Source organism: Crocodylus porosus, unplaced genomic scaffold (assembly GCF_001723895.1).
Source record: "Crocodylus porosus isolate Cpor-Errol unplaced genomic scaffold, CroPor_comp1, whole genome shotgun sequence".
In the NCBI taxonomy this organism is placed as follows: domain Eukaryota; kingdom Metazoa; phylum Chordata; order Crocodylia; family Crocodylidae; genus Crocodylus; species Crocodylus porosus.
The window spans coordinates 100,699,874-100,717,220 of NW_017728886.1; the positions used below are offsets into that span (position 1 = coordinate 100,699,874).

A 17,347-nucleotide genomic window follows, 5' to 3' on the forward strand; every position below is an offset into this window, starting at 1 on the left:
ACTCACTAGCTTGTGCTTTGTTACTTAAAATTGTATTTTCATCCTTACTAGAAACTTTATATGCTGAACTTGAAGGAAAACTTTATTTGCTTAAAGCAAACTGAAGAGGGAAAAGGCTGAAGCCAAAATTACAAAACAAACCAGCAAGACTGATAGGTGAGAGATGGCATCTTGCTGAAATGTCACAAAACAATGATAGGATTGGAACCCTACTTAGCCTGCTCCAGTGCCTTGTCCTCTGCAGCATGCTGCTACTGTTGGGAGTTCAATCAGCCATTAAATTCTAGAGAACCGAAAATAAGAACTGCCAAAAATTATTTGTCCTGTTGTCCAATTACCTTAAATATGCAAGTACATATAACCCATGTCTCAAAAGAATGAAGAAATTATGCAGGACCAACCTTTGTCAGATTAAATGTAATTTTATTTTATCACATACAGCTTTTGTGTTGTAGAACAAAACTCACAAGAACAAGTAAATACAGATCAGTAAAAATTATTTGAGGTATTTAAACAAAATCAGATGTTCTTTGTCCACACATGGAAAGCACAAATTACATAAAAGTGTTAGCTCTTCTTGTGTCCCTACCAGGTTTTCTGGTCAAAATATAAACTTTAGGGTATACAGTATATAATAGAGACAATAAACTAAGAGGAACATTTTAGAAAGCCGTATGATGCCATAAAATAACAATACCTTGTAGTCTTTCCAAGTGATGTCTACAACCAGGAAGACATCACCCACTATGAAAACCACTATGTACAAAATATATCTAGGGCCCTGATCCTGAAACTAACTCCCTACTCAAATCTGCTTAGAGTGGATTGCAGGATCAGTACTTAAGGCTGCATTTCACTTCATACCCATATTATGTTCTTGGTCTGTCCAATTTCTGCAGTCCATAGACATGAGTTCTATAAGCTTCTCTGGCTTTAACCTCATGCACCACCTTTGTTTTAAAGATTTAATTTCATTTGTGCTATAAATGAAGCCGTTTATTAAAAATAATTTTCAAAGATTCTGATTGTGGGAAATGTTAGTTCAGATGACCATTTTTGCACACTTCAGGACTGTAAAATACAACTTTAAAGGGGTAGGGAAGAAATACGAGAGACCTGTTTTTACACTTCAAGCTACAGCTGGGTAGGGAGAGTTAATCAGCTAAGGAAAACCATATTGAGAAAGGTCCAGTAGACAAAATGAATTGCATTTTATTTGATCCCATTTATTTATTTATTTTAGCAAGCTGGAAGTCATCACTTTTTCTGTCAGAATATCATTTCATAAAAAAATATATAATTACATTTTTAACAGAAACAATGAAGAAACTGAAAACTTCGGAGTCAGAAGTTAAAAACATCTTTAAATATAGTAAGCAATTCTGTGGCAAAGTAAAATGTTAGTGTAGTAGCCAGTATTCAAAGATCTCTAATGGGCAGGTGATTCCTTATCCCATTTTTGCTCAAGAGATTTTAACATTGAGTTCATTGTTCTGCTAGCTCTGTAAAAACAGTAGGTGCTGGGATCATGTTAGGTATGGCTATTATACCATTAGAGGAAGAACACAGTTTAGGACTACTCATGATGACGATGAAGCTACTGACTGGCATTAAAACAAAAAACAACAAAAAGAAAAATGTACAGCTATCTGGCAGACATATAAAGAGTCATTCAAATGGAAAGCTATAGATAAGTTACAACAGTTAAGAAAAAACAAATGCATGGCAATCCTTATTTACACTTCTCTGCAGTTTTTATGCAAGTATTTCATATAATTTTAAGTCACTTCTGTCATGAAGTACACAATTTAGGAAATCAGAAAGCCTAGCAATGGTTATTGTTCCTTTTATTATGTCATACATAGGACAAGAGTTTGATCAGGGCCTTCAACTACGAAAACAAATCTGTCACCCTTTTGACAGATTGAATCTTCAATTAAAATTCTCTTTGATTGGGTTTCTTTGGTGGCAAGAACTAGCAAACAGCATAAGCAGCATAATTAAAAGATAAATTCAAGTGTTCTGAATATTTTATCATACCCATGCTATTTTGGATGTTAGCTTTCACAACAGTTTCATATTAACAAATGGTTAAAACGTGCAAGAGAACATAATTGTTATTGTGTTAATCTACATATGTATTGGTACAGCTGTTCCGTGAATGCTTCTGATGAAAATTTTTCCATAACTCTCGCTCTTCCAGCTGCTCCTATTGTATTCTTTAAGAGAGGGTCTTTCACACATTTTTCCATGGCCTCAGCAAATTGTGTTGGAGAAGGGTCACATAAAAATCCTGTGACATTATTTACAATAGATTCCAAAGGGCCACCTGAATTAACTGCTATGACTGGACATCTCATATACATAGCCTCCAAAGGAACGATACCGAAGTGTTCATTACTTGGTGTATAAAGCACACATATACAGTTACTGAGAAGAGAAATTTTTTGTTCATCTGTAAAAGACCTCAGGAAAGTGACGTGCTCACCGAGATTAAGTCTGGTCACAATATCCTTCAGTTCCTTGTAGTGTTCCACGTTTTCCAACACCCTTTCATCATAGCCACCTGCCAAAACTAGATGAATGTCATCCCATTCTTGAGCATCAAGTCTCCCACGGAGATCATGTAAGGCATTTAGAGCCAACGCTAGATTTTTTTTCCTTTCAAATCTATTAATTGAAAGAAACATTTTTTTGGTGTGTTTGGGAATCACATTTGCTATTTCTACAGGAACTATGGATTCAAAGGCACTGACAGTCAACGAAGGGTATAGGACATCAGGCTTTATGTGAGATAAGGACTTAAAGGTATCCGCAAAGACGTTTGCTGTAAATTCACTGTTGACGACAATGCAATCTGCCATGCCAGTGGTGTACTCTTCCAGCCAGTCCAGCGGAGCGCGGTAAATGCGTTTAAGAAAAGATTCTCTTTTGGTCAGAAGCTGATCAGGAAAGTGACAGTAAAACAAAACTTTCTTACGATTCCTGGCCAGTCTAAGAACTGGGATACAAGCAGACACCTAAGCAACAGGGGTGGGACAGAAAAGAAGTAAGAGAGAGGTTTATTTAATCATGCTGTCAAGAATCAGACGACACACAAATGTCACAGCCCCAACACTTTGTAAACACAGAGCCAGTGCGAGTTCAGGACTGATTTGTGGTTTCGCCATTGTGTGTATAAGGGTGAAGTCCTATCTCATACTTCGCTCACGCTTTGGGGACTTGAACCGCAAGCGCCTGTGCACTATTGCTTCGTCACCCCTGGGGAGTGCCCTGGAAGCGCTGCTCTGCGCAGGGCTCAGACCAGGGCGTGCTACCTAGCTCATGCCAGGGTCACTTCAGCTAGCTCCACTCGGCGAAGCGCAGCGGTGTGGCGGCCTTCCGGCGTCTCAGAGGGCCCTGCTCTCGCCCCACCCCGCGGGCCGCACCTGGTCGCAGACGAAGACGTCGGGCGGCGGGGCGCAGAGCAGCGCGCACAGCGCCACGTAGAGCATGCGCAGCGCGGCGCAGAGCGCGTGGGCGCGGCCAGCTAGGCTGCGCGGCAACCAGTCCCCGACGGCGCGCACCGCTAAGCGCCGCGTCTCCGCGAAGCAGCGCGCGGGGTCGTAGTGCGCCGTCCAGATCTGCACGCGGCACCCGCGCGCTTGCAGCGCTAGCGCCGCGTCCACCACTAGCCGCTCCGCGCCGCCCAGGCCCAGGTCCGGGTGCAGGAACAGCACGGACGCACCCGGCTCGGGCCCCGCCATGACCGCCCTCTGCCGCCGGGCCGCGTGGCACGGACTATTGCGCATGCGCGGCCACAGCCCCGCCTCGCCGCTGGGCCCGCCAGGGACACCTCAGCCTTAGCGCACATAGGTGCCCGGGGCGCTGCCTGCACGTTTCGGGCATCCCTCTCGACACCCCGGCTGGCTGCAGAAGCGGCCGGGATACCCCGAGGCCGCCGCCTGGCAAAGAGGCAGCGCTGCCCACTCGGGCGCCGCCCTGTGTTGGGCTGCGAATCAGGCAGTGCCGCGGGCAGGCGCGGAGCCTTAGCGGCTCGAGGGGCGGGGCTTCACGAGAGCCGGGACACGTCGGCACCGGGCGCCGTAGGTTCCGCTCCCGCTCTGTCGTCGACATGGTGAGTTCCCGGCCGCGCCGCCCTCGTCCTCGCTCCCAATCCCCCCTCCCCCCCGCGACCCCCTCACCGCTCTCCCGTCTCTTCCCTCGCAGCCGGGCCCCAACCCCAGCGCCACCAACGTCGGCGCCGCCGGCCGCTCCCCCAGCAAGGCCGTGGCGCCACGAGCCGCCGGCTCCACAGTCCGACAGAGGTACGTGCGCGTCCGCGCCCTCCGCGCAGCGCTGCCCGCCCGAGGGTGGGCGGCGGGCCGGGATTGCGGGTGGGGAGCGGGTGTCGGCGGGCTGGACTCTGATGTGACGCAGCGCCCGGGCGCCCTGGTTTCTCGACAGGAAGAACGCGAGCTGTGGCACACGGAGTGCTGGCCGTACCACCTCGGCAGGCACAGGTGGTATGTGGCGTTTCTACACAGAGGACTCGCCCGGCCTCAAAGTGTAAGTGTGTGGGTCAGGCAGGGTGGGGCGGGAGACACTGGTGCTGGCTCAGTTGGGCCTAGCCCCTTTTGCCCTGTCTCGCCAGCCTGGCTGCCTCCACAGGGCCCTTAGGAAGGCAGGTTTGTGGGTACCTTCACCAGTGACAGCCAAGCACAACGGCTAGCATGATAGAGCTGTCCTGTTGCCCCATTCTCTGCTGTGCCTTATCCAGCAAGGCTGCTTCACCTGGTGTGAGCTGGTGGTGGGTATATGCATGCGTCAGAGACTGTTTTGCCTGTAGTGTAGTTCTGTGGTTCTCAGACTTTTTGTACCAGGATGCATTTGTAACTAGATGGCTGGCCCTGGTCCCCCCGTACGTGTTGGCGGGGGGGGCAAGCAGTCCCTTGCAGGCTTGGGACTCTGCCAGCCTGCAGGGAAGTGCCACAGTTTCCCATGTTTTTTTCTTTTAAAAGAGAATCTATTTTTAAACATGGATCAACAACCTTCAAAGTATGTTCACCACCCTTTCATATATCCTTGCAACCCACTTCTGGGTTATGACCCAGGGGTTCAGAAACACTGATCTAGCCTGCTTCATCTGTAAGGTGCATATCTACCCTGTCTTCTACTTGGCCTCAGACTGATGTGGCTGACTACATCTCCTGTATGCAGCCATACTGATTTCAGGGCTGATGAGTTATGCAGAAAAGAAAAACTGACAGATGTTTGATGTTCTCTGATCACATGCACTTTCCCAATCAAGAAGAGTGGTGGTCCTATCCCACGGATATGTTCTGTTACCTTATTTTCCCGCTGAAGCTAAGAAAATAGTCTGTAAGTAGAGAGCGAGTGTTTTGTAAGTAGAGAGAAACTGGGTGTAGTATTTCTGTAGATGCCCACATGGACAGAGACGACTGCCATTTTCCAGTACAGGCAGTCCTCAGACTTACAACACAATTGGTTCCTGAAAACTGCATCTTAAGTCAAAATGTTGTAATGCCAGAACCAGTTTTCCCATAGGAACAATGTTATAAACGGGGTATTGTTTCTTTTACCACGATTGACACAGCTGCATCCAGCTGGTAATTTTGTTGTGGTGGGGGCGCAGTTCAATGTCCCCTCAGCGAGAGAGGGATTGGGGGTGGGTGGCTCGCACTGCTTTACGCTGCCGGTCTGGGACCTGCTTGTGTAGCAGCTCATCTGGTGGTGCTCGCAGCTGCTCCTGCTGCTGGTTCAGGAGGGCATAGGGTGGGGAGTGTACTCCAGGATCTGTGCAGGGTGGCCAGGGCCAGGGCTGCATTTCAGGCGGAAGGCCCTGGGAGGGGGAGCTATGCCCCCCCCCGCCGCTCGCCCAGTTTGCTGGGGTTGGCACGAGACAGCTGCTGTGCTGCCTCTGGACAAGTGGTAGGAGCCAGCTTGGCATCCCTGCACCTCCTGGATGAGCAGCAGCTTCGCCCCGGCTTGGCGAGTGGCATTAGGGCATGGTGGGGGGGTGTGCGCCACTCCCAGTGCCTTCCTCCTGGTGCAGCCCCAGCCCCACCTGCCCCGTGAAGATCCTGGGGCACACGCCTCCGCCCCATGCGTACCTGGACTGGCAGTGGGGGAGCAGCAGCAAGAGCTGCTGGACAAGCTGCCACGCGAGCACTCCCTGGACCAGTGGTACACAGCAGCCCAGCTGCCCCACCCCTCTCTCTGGGCAGCCCTTGTCCCAGCCCCAATCCCTCCCACACTGTGAGGGCATTGATCTGCCCCTCCATTCCCCTTCCCCTCCCCCCCCCCCAACAACAGACTTACCAGTTGGACGCAGCTGTGTCAACCGTCATAAAGGTGAAACTGGTGTGGGAACCTTGAAACTGTTAGTTTACAAATGTTATAAATGCCATTTGTCATAACTCAAAGTCGTAAGTTGAGGACTACCTGTACATGGCAACTGTCAACTCTCCAAAAAAAAAAGCCCCCCCAAAAACCCCTACTTTTCCTGTGTACTCTTGAGACTTCTATGGTACTTTGCACTTTCAGTCACAAACCTTTCAACTTTGCCATAACCATGTTCCGGCTAAGACAGAGTGGTCAGAGCAGCCTTGTGAGGAGCAACAAGGAAGCTTACTGATGAACTTCTGTTTCTCCTTTTTATAGTTAGGGGCTGCTAACCCATAACCCTTCTCTGAAACAGTTTGACTAGGGATGATCTTGCCTCAGGCAGGATGAACCAGATCAGGGGTTCCTGAACTGGTATGTGTACCCCTGGGCATGTGCAAGACATGTCTGAGGGGTACATGGGGGAAATTGCGTAATGGTGGATTTAATTTTCATTATAATAACAGTTGGCATTTAAGGGGCTAAAATATAAAACATATGCTGGGAGGAGTATGCGGGCAGCTGTAAATTTGAAAGTGGGTATGCAATAAGGAAGTTTGGGAACCTCTGGACTACATGGCCTCTAGTGGTCTCTTCCACCTCTACTGCCCTGTGACTCTGACTTACAAGTCAGCACTGCCCCATTCTCACAGTTTTACTCTGCATCACTAGAATTTCACCATGACTTCCTTTTTTCCCCTTTCCCCTCTCCCTCCCCACTTTCATTCCCAGTCAGTAGTTTTAGCACACAGTTTTTAGTGCACTGGAACAGGTGTGCCTGGGTGCAGTCCTCCTGTGGCTCAGTTAAGGTTTCTTTTCTAAAGGTCATGTTCCCAGTCAGGATTCATGTGAATCCCAACCTGAGTATGGAATAGCTTCTGGCCAATTTCACTGAAGGTCTGAAACCTTCTTTTATGAGTGCTTGTAGATGCTGTGATTACAGGACATGCTTTCAAAAAATGTCCTCCCCTTCTCTTCTTGAGGAACAAGAATCAGAAATTCTAGTCCCTGACTTTTTAGGAAAAGTTTTAAACAGTTGAAAACTGCTTATAAGAAAAACTTTGTTTTAGTTGGAAACACTGTCATTATTTATTCATTATTAAGAAATGAAGTACCGTCTTGCTGTTTAAACATGCATGTGTTTTGCAGTGGTTCTGTTCCTAAAATGGTATATTGAGCTTAGGTGTCTGCACTTAAAAATCAGAAATGGTAAGAATTCCAAGATGGGTAAGCTGTTTTGATGTGTCCCCCCCAAAATAAATGACTGTCTCTCTTTTTTTTAATGGCAGAAATTTAATTAAATATAAAATCTTTTTAAAAAAGAAATTTTGGAGATAAAGGCCTATGTTCAATTTGAACTAGAAATGTTAAAATGAGAAATGGGGTATTACTGAAAATTGTTCTCCCTACCACCATGCTAAGGTATGTTCTGGTGAATCGCATTGCTGAGATTACAGGGGCACTTAACTTTTGAGCATAATGATTTACTTTTATGTAGCGTTACGATAGAGAATCAAATTGGATTTATACTGGGAAGTGGACTTACTGGATTTGAAATCTATGCTGTTTTTTGGATGCAAAGTCATTTACTGTGGCTGTGTACTGTCAGGTTCCTTAAGGGAGTTTTAACTAGATTGTCAAAACGAAATTGCATGTAATGAGATGAGAAGTACTGTGCTTTGGGAGGGAAATGCTGAAAACCTGGCGATCAACCAAGGATATCTATAGAGTATATAGTAGAAGGGTGAAAATGTGTAGTGACTTACCAGACCACTGTTGAATAGCCTCCCATCTCCTCTCCGCCCAATGTGTTCGGAACTGTGAAATCAGCTTCATTTAACAAAGTTCTTTAATTAATGCTTTTATAATGTTCCTGATTTATTCTGGCCAGTCATAATGCAATGTAGTTTATGTAGAACTTTGTTGTTAATAACCAAATACTAGTTTTTCATGAAGGCTAGTGATATACCTGGGAGCCATTGGTTTTACATAATGTTTTGGAAGAAATGGTGCTTAATATAAAGTCTCTATCAGATGCAGCCCCATATAAAAGGGCCCTCTTAACAAAATCACTTGATTTCAAGTGATTCATTTTGCCTGCCTATATTCGTTGATGAACTCTGCATCGGAATAAAATAAAGCTGCCTTTGCATCAAGATGTAGGTAAGATAAGTTATCTTTTTTCGCTGGGGGGAGGGTGTTTAATAATTTTCAGAATCTTTGTGCATTTAACCTGAGTTTGTGAAATCCTTTAAATGAACCTAGATTTGTGTGTGGTTTTCTTGGTGACTTATTTTTCTCTTGTCAGTTGAGTGAACTTGAGAAATTTTAACTTTCTCACTTTTTAAATATTTACCAGTAAGAAGAATTGCTTTGGATCATTTCACTATCTTCCTTAGTATAAACTTGAATTGGACATAATAAATGGGCCTTGACAAATATATCAGGCATTTGGTAAATTATTGATCTGGGTCTGTAAGCACAGACCTATCTTGCAGTGTTTCCTGTTTGTTTTAAAAATGTGACTAAGTAACATTTCTGGGCCAACTTCAACATTCTTTTTTTTTTTTTTGTAATGACCATAAGTAATAGTGATATAAGCTTTCTTGAGACTTGTCAGTCCTAACTGGAGCGTAGTTAATAAAAATACAATTGCTTGGATAGTGTATTGCCTGTTACTCATTTAGATGGTGCGACAGCTAAGGATGATCTGAGAATTTTAGTTGTTTTTCCCCTCCCTTTTTTCTCCTCTAACCCCCTACCCCTTTTGCTTTGTTACATTTTTCCGATTTGTAATTCTTCTGGACGAACTTAAAGCTTGCTTTATATTTAAAAAAAACAAAACCGTTTGGGATTCACAAATAGGTTGTGGAACCCGGGGACTGATGGATTGGTTAATATTTGTCTATGGAATCTCATTGTCTTTTCAGACTAAGATATAGGTGCACGCGTGCGCTTATGTGCATATCTTTCTTGTATTTGTTCTTTTAGAACTTGATTGCTAAATGTCTCTGTATCCTTTTGATGGGATTAAAGTTTTCCAACAAAACTCAAAGTGGACAATAGAGAGTAATTATGGTTTTAAATAGGTTAGTTGGAGGAGGCCTGCTAATCAGAATACTGTTCATAGAAAAATCTTAAACGCTTACCATGAGTTGAGATCATCTGTTTCATTTTTACTTTGTACTGTGTTTTAGAGTAAAACTTGATTTGATAAGGTTGTTATGCTTAAGCATATTTTGTGAAACTTGTATTGAATGTTATAGTTTAAAGTTTCGGATATTTAGATAGCTAAGTATTTCCCATTGTAGAGGGTAGCAAATGTTGGATTATATCACAAGGTTACTGATAAGAGGCACTGGATTCTCTAGTGAAACACTCACGCTAACTTGCTAGAACTCTTTTTGTCTGCGTACCCTGTGAAACAGCCATGTTATCAGAGTCTGAGATTTGCAGCTTTATGAAGATGCTTTCAAAAATGTGTTGACTTAATATTCTTTAACTTAGTCGATATGGAACTAGCAAGACTAGAAGATCCTCATACAAAGTTCATATTGGAATTTAAGGTTTAGCTGATGGCAACTTCCACTCTTGAACACTTGAGTCTTTTGCAACAAATTGAATATGCTAAACTAGAATTAGTAACCACTATAAAAAGTCTGCTGTATGCTCTGCACTTTAGTTAAGCAATTGATTGAATTATACTTACATATATAACAGTGTCAGTTCCAATTTGGTCTCCTGTGCTTTACATTTTACAAGATACCAGTTAATTGTGAAGTGTATAAAGTGCTTAAGTGCATAACATCTTTCAGTTCCACTGTCTGCTTTGTAACTTGAATGTACTCCCTCTAAGCATCTCAGAAACAGTAGAGGGGAAATGACTGTCAAAAGGCTGTTATTAGAAGCCTTGGCAGTGTGGGAGCTAGGTGGTTTCAGGACTGTAATACCACAACACTGGCAGTGCTGTAAATAAGACTTCTTAAGTACACACCACTGAAAGTGCTGTGGTATTAGTAGCCCCCAGACTCACCAACTGCTGTCATTCTTAAGACTTCTAATAATCATCATCAAGGCTGCTTTTAGAAGCCTTGAATATGAAGGGAGCTAGTCAGTTCTGTGGTTTCTAATTTAACAGGATTGATGCATTTAAAAATTACCTGAATTTTTACTGTAAACAGTTTTTAAGAGCATACCTAGAGTGCCTATTTCAGTCCCAAACAGAATACAATATATATGAAAAATGATTGAACTGCCTTTTGCTTATACTGTATTTGTTTCTCTTTCTCACTGACAGAAAGAGGATTTAGCTTGGGAAAATGACTTACTACCAAAATAATTTCAAGGCTAAGTTTAACTAGCCACCAGGGGACTCTCTCATTCCTCTTCAGTGTTTAAGTGTACATAGGTGACTCTCAGTAATAGGCTCATGTAAATAAATAAATAAGCAAATAGAGTGGGAAGAGGATTCCTGAACAGAAACATGTAAAGAGAGAGTACAATAGCATGTAAGTCCTAAAATTCTGACTTCAGAAAGTGATCCGCAGCAAGTTGCTAAATACTGTCTGTAAGCATGTTACAGTACATATGAACATCTGCATCCTTTCAGTAGTTCAAAACCATGGGCTGTATTAGAAACTGTTTAAAATGATTCAGTAAACTAACACGCTTACACCAGTTCTAATGAAATGATTCTCTTCTGTGTTTCTGAAAGGATTACATTAAACAATCCTCTTTACTACTTCCAATAATATGTCAGTGTTTCTTTTTGTACTACATCACTACCTTTCTTTTGGTTTAAAATTGAATGCTAGACTATTAGGGAGTTGGAGGGAGCAGTTACTGAATTATTTTGTCTTATTCTGCCTAACTTTCAGAGCAAGCTGACCATGCATGCAAATTTACATGTTGCTGATGTTAACAGTCTTCTTTCTTTATTTTCAGTGGTCCTGTTCCAGTTTTGGTTATGAGTCTCCTTTTTATTGCTTCTGTATTTATGTTGCACATCTGGGGCAAGTACACTCGTTCGTAGATTCAGCTGCATCCCTACATCTGCCAACTTAAACATACACCTTGGACCAAAAGTGTGTTGGATCTTGATTGTTCCTGGAGATAAATTAGTTGAAGAACTTCCTGTTTAGCTATGGACAAGTAGCTCATCACTCTTACTTGGCTCTGGTGTTCGGTGAAGTTTCACATTTTCCACTCGGGCAAATTTGAATGCTTTCTATCGTAGATCACTTTGTATTTGTTACCATAGATGTAGACATTTACAGATATTGCAATAAAACCGGTTTCTATAAATGGATGCTATGTATCTTATTTCTATACCTTCCCTTACCTTGTCATCCTCCAGTATAACACAATCCTGAAATACTATTGTGAGGTCCCTGAATTTAACTGTGGCTTTCAATGCAAACAGCCATATAACATAAAACACTTACCCGTACATTGAATTTAATTTTAAAACTTAGGTTGAGAACAGGGAAGGTTTTAAAAAATATTCTCCAATATGTGTGTGAGAACAAGAAAATACATAGAATCATTTTAAAAAAAAAAGAGTGGTTGGAAGGGACCTCAGGAGGTCATGTAGCCCAACCCCCTGCTCAAAGTGGGACCATCCCCAACGAGATCAGCCCAGATAAAGCTTTGTTTAGCGGGGTCTTGCAAACCACCAAGGATGGAGGTTCCACCACTACTTTGGGTAACCTGTTCCAGTGTTTTACTGCCCTCCTAATGAGAACATTCTTCCTAATATCTAACCTAAATTTCCCTTGCTGCAACATGAGACTTTTGCTCCTTGTTCTGTTGTCTGCCACTGAGAACAGTTTAGCTCCATCCTCTTTGAAGCCCCCCCTTCAGGTAACTGAAGGCTGCTATTAAGTCCTCTCTTAGTTTCCGAGATTAAATATGCCCAGTTCCTTCAGTCTTTCCTCATAAGTCATGTCCCCTAGCCCTCTCACCTTTTTTGTTGACCTCCACTAGATTCTCTCCAACTTGCCACATCTTTTCTGTAGTGGGTGCCCAAAACTGAACACAGTACTCTAGATCTGGCCTCACTAATGCTGAATAGAGGGGAAGAATTACTTCCCCTGACCACTGGCAACACTCCTACCAATGCAGCCCAGTATGCCGTTAGCCTTCTTAGCAGCAAGGGCACACTGCTGGCTCATATTCAGGTCCTTTTCTGTGGATCTGCTGCCCACTCAGGCCCCCAGCCTGCGTGGGATTGTTCATCCTAAGTGCAGGACTTTGCACTTGTCCTTTGTTGAGCCTCATGTCATGAGATTCCTTTTGGCCCAATCCTCCAATTTGTCTAGGTCATTCTGAATCCTAGTCCTACCCTCCAGCATATCTACTACTTCCGATAGCTTGGTGTCATCTGCAGACTTGCTGAGGGTGCATTCTGGCATCTTCCCGGTTGATAGAGACATTGAACAAAACTCATCCCAGGACCAACTCCTGGGCCACTCCACTTGATGGCAGCTGTCAACTAGACATCAAGCCATTGATTACTACTCCCTGAGCTTGACGGTCCAGCCAGTTTTCTATCTACCTGCAGTCCATTCATTCAGCCCGTAGTTCCTTAGCTTGCCTGGGAGAATGTTGTGGGAGACTGTATCAAAAGCCTTGCTTGAAATCAAGGTACATGACATTCAATGGTCTCCCAGCATCCACAGAGCCAGTCATCTTGTCATAGAAGGTTAACAGGTTGTTCAGGCATGAGATGACCCTGTTGACATCTGTCAACATACTATGATAAGTATACCAGTAGGCTTTACCTCTTTGATATGGCATTCCACAGCAAAGTGTTTAGATTGTTTTTCATTTTATAAGGGATAGAATACATTTCCTCAATGTAAATTAAATATATTGTATTACTTCATCATAAGTGACTGAGTGTATTTGCTTCCTAAGCTATAATTAGTATGAAAACAGCTGATACTGTTATCAAATTCAAAAATATTAAAAAAAAAAAGAATGCACACACTAATTTTGTGGCTGTCAGGAAATGTAAACAGAAGCGAACTGTGCTACAGGGCTTCATGAGACACTTCATGCCTCCACTACCAAATGAAGTTTCATTTAAAAACAACAAAAAGAGACATATGCAACCAATTCCATTAAACCAAATTTGACTACAGTTCCGGACAATTTGGGTAATATCAGAGTTCCTTTATCAAGTTTGGACCAAGCATCCTTTTCCTTTTTGCTCCTGAAATTGTTTGCATCTGAGCCTTTATGTTTAAAACCATAAAGGAAGAATTTCTTTACTGTCTGAGCCCCCAAGGTCTGGAACAGCCTGCCATCAGAGGTGGTTCAAGCTCCTATGTTGAACACCTTCAAGAGCAAATTGGATGCTTATCTTTCTGGGATCCTATGACCCCAGCTGACTTTCTGCCCTTTGGGCTGGGGGCTGGACTCAATGATCTTCCGAGGTCCCTTCCAGCCCTAATGTCTGCGAAATCTATGAAAACTGCTCTCTGCCATACACTGTAGCTCTCTAAGTGCTATTTTAATTGCCTGTTCCATCACAATTGGGCAGAATGACCTGTAAAGCCTACTGCTCCTGCTTTTGGTGCCTTTGGAATTTCTTTGGTGGTCATTCTTTAAATTGTAGTAGAAAAACCAAACATGCTTCACAGTTTCTTGGACATGTGCCTCTGAGAACAGCTGTTCCTTATTGGGCAGTAGGCTTTAAAAATGCCTATTTTTTCATCCCCCCCCCCCGCAAACAAAACAATACCAGACAAAACAAAACAAAAATACCAGGAAGAATTAAAGTCTCTTAAGCTCAAAAATACTTGCAGGTATAATCAGTTTACCTGTATCTTTATTACTGGCTGCTAATAAATGCTACTGAAAACAGACTTAACATTGCAGAGTGTATAGTTTAATGACACAAAGATAGAAGCAAGCAAACCAGGTTCTGTTGATTCATTAAAAACTAGTGCAAAGGTGTTAGATTCAGGAAAACATGTTTTAAAGCGCAATGGAAACAAAACCTAGAAAGATAAAATAAAAGCTAGGAGATCCTGAAACAAACCTAAATTTGAGTTCCTCTGAAAACTTATGTGAGAAATAGCTAACTGTTGCTAAAGACTTGCTCCTTTTAAAATGTAGTGCTAAAGAATGGCCTTTACTTGAAATAGTAGCGTTAGAGTGTTGTTGTAACTGTGACAGTCCAGGAATTATGCGAGAGGCAAGGATTTTTTGGGGGTAATATCTTTATCCCCAAACATGGAGGTGGTCCAAGAAAAGCTAGACAAGCTTTTGAATGCAAGGCATTCTGTAGATCTTGAGAGGGAAGCAAGTACAGTGTTAAGAACTGGGTAGAATTGTGGAATTGGAAAGGGGAGAAATACCCAAGGGTAGGAGGCAAACAGCAGAAGAAAAGACGCTTGACTTCTAAAAGATAAAGACCTATCAGAAGGGAGGAAGGTCATTATTACCTGTAGTGTTGATAGTGAATTTCAGGAATCAAGTAGATTATGGTGTGCCATAACATTAGTATTGGCATTCAGTCTCTGGTTCCTACTTTCCAGGTAGCTTATGATTTTGCCCCCCCCCCCAAGTTCTCTCTTTAAAGGTCTGGTAGGTTTCCCCTGAGCAAAAGGATAGTGAGTCCACAAAGGACTGGTGGTTCTGTGAAAAATGTGCCCCTACATCCTTTATATTTTTTTCTGTGAAGAGTTCATTATGGCATGTAGTGGCCGTTTAGTTTCACTCGTAGTTATCATGAAGGCATTTGTGTAGGAGGTTACTGCAGGTTATTTGAGTAGCTGTTTCAGAGATGTGGTCTATTTGTCTACTTGAGTGTCCTTCTTTTGTAGTTTCATAGCTGGTAGGGTTGGAAGGGACCTGAGCAGATCATCAAGTCCAATCCCTTGCTGTGGGAAGGAAAGAATGCTGTGGTCAAATGACCCTGGTTAGGTGTTTATCTAGCCTTTTTTGGAAGACCCTTAGGGTAGGAGCAAGCAGCACTTACCTTGGAAGTCGGTTCCAGATCCTGGCCACCCTGAATGTGAAGTAGTGCCTCCTGATGTCTAGCTTGAACCTACTCTCAGTCAATTGTGGCTGTTATTCCTAATTACTCCAGGTAGTAGTAGGGGGAACAGGGACTCTCCCATTCCCCACTGGTCCCCCCTGGTAAGTTTACAGATGGCCACCAGATCCCCTCTCAGCCTTCTTGTGGAGGCTGAACAGGTTCAGGTCCCATAGCCTCTCCTCATAGGGCCTGCCCTGCTGCCCCCTGACCATGCGAGTGGCCCTCCTCTGGACCCTCTCAATGCTGTCCACATCCCTCCTGAAGTGCGGTGCCCAGAACTGGACTCAGTACTCCAACTGCAGCCTGACCAATGTCACATAGAGGGGGAGGATCACCTCCCTGGTCCTGCTTGTGATGCATCTGTAGATGCATGACAAGGTGCGGTTAGCCTTCCTTGACTGCGTCTTCGCATTGGCGACCCATGTTCATCTTGGAATCAATGACTCCAAGATCCCTATCGGTCTGTGTGCTAATGTGAAGGGGGTTCCCCAGCCTATAGGTATGCTGCTGGTTCTTTCTCTCTAAGTGCAGTACCCTGCAGTTCTCAGTATTGAATCCCATTCTATTCTCATCCACCCACCCACCCCTGTAACCTGTCCAGATCTAGTTGTAGTTTGTCCCCCCCTTCTAGAATGCCCACCTCTCCCCACATCTTAGTGTCATCCATGATTTTGAACAAGGTGCTTATCACCCCATTGTCCAAGTCACTGATGAAGATGTGAACAGTGCGGGCCTGAGGACTGAGCCCTGAGGGACTCCACTGCCCACATCCCTCCGGGTCGAAAAAGACCTGTCCACCACCACTCTCTGGGTGCGGCTGTCTAGCCAATTTGCGACCCATCTGACTGTGTAGGCATCAGTGCCACAGTCACCTAATTTTTTAATGAGAATGGAGTGAGAGACAGTGTCAAAGGCCTTCCTGAAGTCCAGAAAGACTATGTCCACTGCAACACCTGCATCCAGGGATTTTGTGACCTGATCGTAAAAGGCAACCAGGTTGGTCTGACAGGACCTGCCTCTAATGAACCCACGTTGGTTGTCCCTGAGCATAATCTCCCCTGCTGGTCCCTTGCAGATGTGCTGCTGGATAATTTTCTCAAAGAGCTTCCCCAGGACCAAGGTAAGACTAACAGGCCTATAGTTACCTGGGTCCTCCTTCCTCCCTTTTTTGGAAAATGGGAACCACACTGGCCCTTTTCCAGTTCTCTGGCACTACACCAGAGCACCATGAGTGCTTATAAAGACATGCCAGGGGTCCCATAGTATCTGAGGGTCGAACAGTAGATTAGGTACCCAGTACAGGTTGTAGCTGTATTGGTTTAGAGGCAAAAGAAATCAAAACTTTTGGAAGAGGTGATATCTTTTATTACACCAACTAGATATTTGCAAACAACTGATTTTATTTGCATGCTTTCTGGCGCACACACCCTTCAACAGGCACAGGAAACAGCAGAAATTGTAAAAGTTCTCCTAGGCAGTGTGGCGAAATGCCGGGCTAGCGGCTCCAGCACCGCTTAGGGGAGCCGCGGGCTTTGCAGAGTTGTGCGAGCGCGCGGCTTGTGGGGCGGAATTGAGGTAGCTCTTAGCCGCCCTCGAGGTTTGCTGAGTTGGCACAAGTAGACGACTTAAAGTAAGTAGTTAGTGTCTCTTAATCTATAGGGTGTCCGTTGGTTCACGAGGTTCCAGAGCCAGCCTTTGCGTTCCAATAGTGGAGCTAGTCCAAAGCTAGGTGCGGCTGCCGACTCCTTAAGTCCCAGAACTGGTCAACGTCTCATTGAGATGGAATGTTAGTAAAAGTTATTACGGAGTAGATATAGAGTAAAATAAAAGATTTTATTCACTCACCTGGCCTCACCCTCTTACAAGTAAGAGGGGAGGCCGGTTGGAACGAAGTTGCAGTAAATACAAGTATAG

The 17,347-nt window shown here is 44.1% G+C and overlaps 2 protein-coding genes and 1 long non-coding RNA gene across 3 annotated transcripts in view; 1 reads left to right on the forward strand and 2 right to left on the reverse strand.

The window, feature by feature from the left end:
- The window catches only part of LOC109313347, a 207,004-nt gene extending 195,682 nt beyond the window's left edge, over positions 1-11,322 (reverse strand). The window contains exon 1 of the long non-coding RNA XR_002102036.1: positions 11,159-11,322. This is a non-coding gene — a long non-coding RNA (uncharacterized LOC109313347). The remainder of the gene's footprint in view (positions 1-11,158) is intronic.
- ALG2 (ALG2, alpha-1,3/1,6-mannosyltransferase) lies at positions 927-3,806 on the reverse strand. The gene is made up of 2 exons (XM_019539795.1): positions 3,429-3,806; positions 927-3,020 (listed from the first exon to the last, which is right to left on the reverse strand). The coding sequence occupies exons 1-2, from the start codon at positions 3,789-3,791 to the stop codon at positions 2,118-2,120; spliced, it is 1,266 nt and encodes a 421-aa protein (XP_019395340.1). The 5' UTR covers positions 3,792-3,806; the 3' UTR covers positions 927-2,117.
- On the forward strand, positions 4,044-11,692 carry SEC61B (Sec61 translocon beta subunit). Its single transcript, XM_019539821.1, has 4 exons — positions 4,044-4,117; positions 4,210-4,307; positions 4,447-4,548; positions 11,329-11,692. Exons 1-4 carry the CDS (start codon positions 4,115-4,117, stop codon positions 11,414-11,416), a joined length of 291 nt encoding a protein of 96 aa, XP_019395366.1. The 5' UTR covers positions 4,044-4,114; the 3' UTR covers positions 11,417-11,692.
- The last annotated feature ends 5,655 nt before the right edge of the window (positions 11,693-17,347 follow it).